This window comes from Camellia sinensis, unplaced genomic scaffold (assembly GCF_055761805.1).
Source record: "Camellia sinensis isolate YWXY unplaced genomic scaffold, ASM5576180v1 Unanchor4, whole genome shotgun sequence".
Classification (NCBI taxonomy): Eukaryota; Viridiplantae; Streptophyta; class Magnoliopsida; order Ericales; family Theaceae; genus Camellia; species Camellia sinensis.
This window is the reverse complement of record NW_028129277.1, coordinates 4,444,737-4,448,830: the sequence shown is the minus strand read 5'-3', so window position 1 is coordinate 4,448,830 and position 4,094 is coordinate 4,444,737. Positions and strand designations below refer to the sequence as shown.

General features: G+C 39.3%; 1 protein-coding gene across 1 annotated transcript; it reads left to right on the top strand.

Moving 5' to 3' along the window:
* Positions 1–2,499: 2,499 nt before the first annotated feature.
* Positions 2,500–3,279, top strand: LOC145816747 (uncharacterized). The gene has a single exon (XM_082912694.1). It carries the CDS (start codon positions 2,500–2,502, stop codon positions 3,277–3,279), a length of 780 nt encoding a protein of 259 aa, XP_082768820.1.
* Positions 3,280–4,094: the final 815 nt, after the last annotated feature.

The following is a 4,094-nucleotide window of genomic DNA, read 5'->3' as shown; positions in this document are numbered from 1 at the left end:
CTCCAGAAAATAGCCATCAACTATGCTAGTTGTCCCTCCTTGTTCATTGGTGATTTCAATGCTGTTCACTTTCCATACGAAAAATTGAGGGGGGGGGGAGGGGAAGGAGGATTGGTGTAGGGCAAATGAAATATTCAATAGTACAATCTTGGACTCTGACCTGGAAGATTTATGCTATAAGGGTTGTCAGTTTACGTGGTTTAATAAGCGTAGGGGTGGGAATTATATTACATCAAAGATTAATAGAGTCCTTGTTAATGAGAGGTGATTAACTGTTAACCCCAACTCATATGCACATTTCTTACCTCCTGGGGTCTCTGACCATTCCTTAGTGGTTGTGCATCTTGGATTTGAGGTGGCCAAATTTAGAAAACCCTTCAAGTTTTTTGATTTTTGAGCTAACCACACTGAATTCCTCCCTAGAGTGCATGGTGTTTGGAGAAAATATGTTAGGGGTTCTCCAGTGTTTAAGGTCTGTCAAAAGCTTAAAACCCTTAAACCCATTTTGAAAGAGTTAAATAAGAAGGAGTATAGCAATATCTCTAATAGAGTTGTTATTGCTAAGGAATTACTCCTTAGTTCCCAGATCAAGCTTGATAAAGATCCCTTAAATTTAACTCTTCAGGAGGAGGAAAGGGATGCCTATGCTAGATATGTGGATCTTAACAAGGCTGAGGAAAGTCTTGCCCACCAGAAATCCTGCATCCAATGGTTAGGTTTGGCGGATAGGAATTCTAAGTTCTTCTTTAGAACTGTGAAGGGTAATGTGAATAGGGGGAGGATTCACAGTGTTGAGCTTCCTAATTGGGATAGAGTTACTAAGAGTGAGGAAGTCCATAATACTTTTGTGGACTATTTCACTGGTTTGTTTGGGAAGCCTTTTGATTACCATTATAATGGTTATGGTAGGATTAGAAGTCTTATCACTAAGAAAGTGTCTGCTGCACAATACCAAAATCTTGCTAGGGAGGTTACTAAGAAGGAGATCATTGATGCTTTCAGATCTCTAAAAGCTAACAAGGCCCCTGGCCCTGATGGCTATTCGGCGGGTTTTTTTCTCAAATCTTGGGATGTTGTGGGAAAAGAGGTTATTGAAGCGATAAAATCATTTTTTACATCGGGGGAATTGCTCTAAGAATTGAATAGCACAACCATTACGCTTATTCCTATGACCCTGAATGCCGAAAAAGTGGGAGATTTTAGACAAATTTCTTGTTGCAACACTATGTACAAATGCATATCTAAGATTATTGTTGATAGGATTAAAATTGTCCTCAATGATATTATTGACCCTGTCCAATCAGCTTTTGTTCTTGGGAGAAGAATTGCTGACAATATTTTCCTTTCATAAGAACTTATGCGGGGCTATCACAAATCATCACCTTCTCCCAGGTGTACTATGAAAGTGGATATTATGAAAGCATATGATAATGTTAGGTGGGATTTTGTTCTTGATGTCTTAACAGCGATGGGGTTTCCCCCTAACATTATACATTGGGTAAAAGCTTGCATGACTAGCCCCTCTTTTTCTATTTGCATAAATGGGAGTCTTCATGGTTATTTTAGGGGGGAGAGAGGGTTGAGGCAAGGTGACCCTATGCCCCCATATCTTTTTGTTATTGTCATGGAGGTGTTATCTAGAATCTTGGCTGAGAAGGCTTCTCATCCCGACTTCAAATTCCATTGGAGATGTGATAAAACAAAGATGGTTAACTTATGCTTTGCATATGATTTGATGATCTTCTGTAAGGGTGATGTGTTCACTGTTCAGTCCATTAAAAATGGGTTGGAAGAATTTAAAGTCTTGTCTGGGTTGTCTCCTAGCCCAAACAAGAGTCACATTTTCTTTTCTGGATGTGATAGGAATTTGAGAGATGAGATCCTTCGGATTTGTGAGTTCAATAAAGGTACCTTGCCTGTGAGATACTTAGAGGTTCCCTTAGTGTCCACTAAGCTTAAGGCCACTGACTGTGATAAGCTTGTAGAGAGAATAACTAAGAGAATTAAGAGCTGGACAAACAAGTGTCTCACTTATGCCGGCAGAGCTCAACTGATCCAATCTGTGTTGCTCTCTATGCAAGTGTACTGGACCTCTCTTTTTATTCTTCCCAAGAAAGTAATCAAGTCCATTGAGAGTCTATTTAGAGCTTTCTTCTGGTCTGGTTGCGAGCTGAAGAAGTATAGGGCTAAGGTCTCTTGGGATAGGATTTGCTCTCGTAAAAGTGAAGGGGGTTTGGGGTTTAAATCCCTCACTATGTGGAATAAGGCTGCTATTGCTAAGAATGTCTGGTTCCTTTTCTTAGGGAGTGCTGAATCTATGTGGTGTCTTTGGGTTAAGGCTTATATTCTTAATAGAAGTTTTTGGGAAGTTTGGATACCAAATGACCCTCATGGGTTTGGAGGAAAATTCTCTCTCTGAGACCTATTATATACCCTTTAATCAAACACAGAGTGGGTGGTGGCTCTAGGATATTCCTTTGGTTTGATAACTGGCACACTATGGGGTCTTTGTGTGATAAATTTGGGGATAGAATTGCTTATGATTCTGCACTGGGTATCAATGCTATGGTTAGTGAGATTGTGGAGAGCACTACTTGGAGATGGCCTTTCCTCTCTTCGTGGGAGATTATGGACCTCATCAATAGTACCCCTTCCACTTTTCTCCCTACTGGTGGGTCTGATGCTGTTGATTGGTGTCCTACTGCTAATGGACAATTCACCATTCAATCCACTTGGAACTCCTTAAGGCACCATTTTGATAGAGTAGATTGGTCTAGAATTATTCGGGGACCTCATAATATCCCTAAAGCTAGCTTTGTGGTTTGGATGGCCATTCTGGGCAGATTGAACACAGGTGATAGATTGCAAATTTTTGGTGTGTCTCAATCTGTTGTGTGTGCTTTCTGCCACCATTCATGTGAAGATCATAACCACCTCTTCTTTGCATGTCCTTTCTTTGAAAGAGTGTGGACTTGCATAAAGGGCAAAATAAATGTTGATTGGCCATCCACTCAATGGAATGATTTGATCCAGATTATTGCCAAATCTGTGAAAGGGAAATCATTAGGTGCTGTTATTACTAAGCTTGCATTTGCTTGTACTGTGTACCAACTGTGGATTGCTAGGAATAATAGAGTTTTTAGGAAGGATATGTTACCTGAAGAGGTGGTTATAAAGTGTATTGTTGATATGGTTAGATTCAGGGTAATGCATATTACCAATATTAATCCGCACCATACAGACAGATGGTACTTAAACTCTTGGAGGCTACCTCTGTAAAGCCCCTGAAATATGTATTCACTTTAAAGATCCTAATGTTTGAATTATTTTCTTAAAGCCCTTCGGTTACTTGAATTAATTCGAATCTTGTTGGTTAGCATTACTATTTTATTTTTATCAAAACAGGAATTTCCCTAGCCGAATTAGGTTACCTAACCTAATTTAATTCTACATAAGTTACATGTATTTAACTCCAAGCCCCCACCCTTTAATTAAATTCAAAACTTACCCCAAACTAGTACTTGTACCTTGTACCTTGAAGTACCATCAATTATATATATATATATATATACATATATGTGTATATTAGTACCTAAAATGATTAAAATAATAACCCATCACACTCCCCAAGGCCGGCCACCCTAGGGAAAAGAGAGGAGACAATTTTCAAGATTCATGATGAAGATATTCTAGGAAACCCAAACCTAGTACCCTAGACCTAGGTTACTAATTCCAAAACTAGTTCCATTCTAACTAGTATTGACCTAATCTATGAGTAAACCTCCCAAATCATCCCTAATTCCTTTAAAATTTCAAACAAATCCTAACCTTCCCATCCATTTCCAACTAATGGGCTTTTAGGACTTTTTACCCTAAAACTTGCCTAGAAATACCAACCTCCCCTAAGCTTGGCAAGCACAAACACCACACCTGCACACACATTCGGCTAGAGAGAGGGAGGAGAGCAAGAGAGAGAAGTTTAGAAGAGAAGATGGAGGAAGAAGAGAGCTCCTTGTGCAAAGCTTAGTAGGTAAGCCACAAACACAACCTTCTCTTTCATTTTCCCTTTTCTTCAATACATGTTTCTAAGGGTT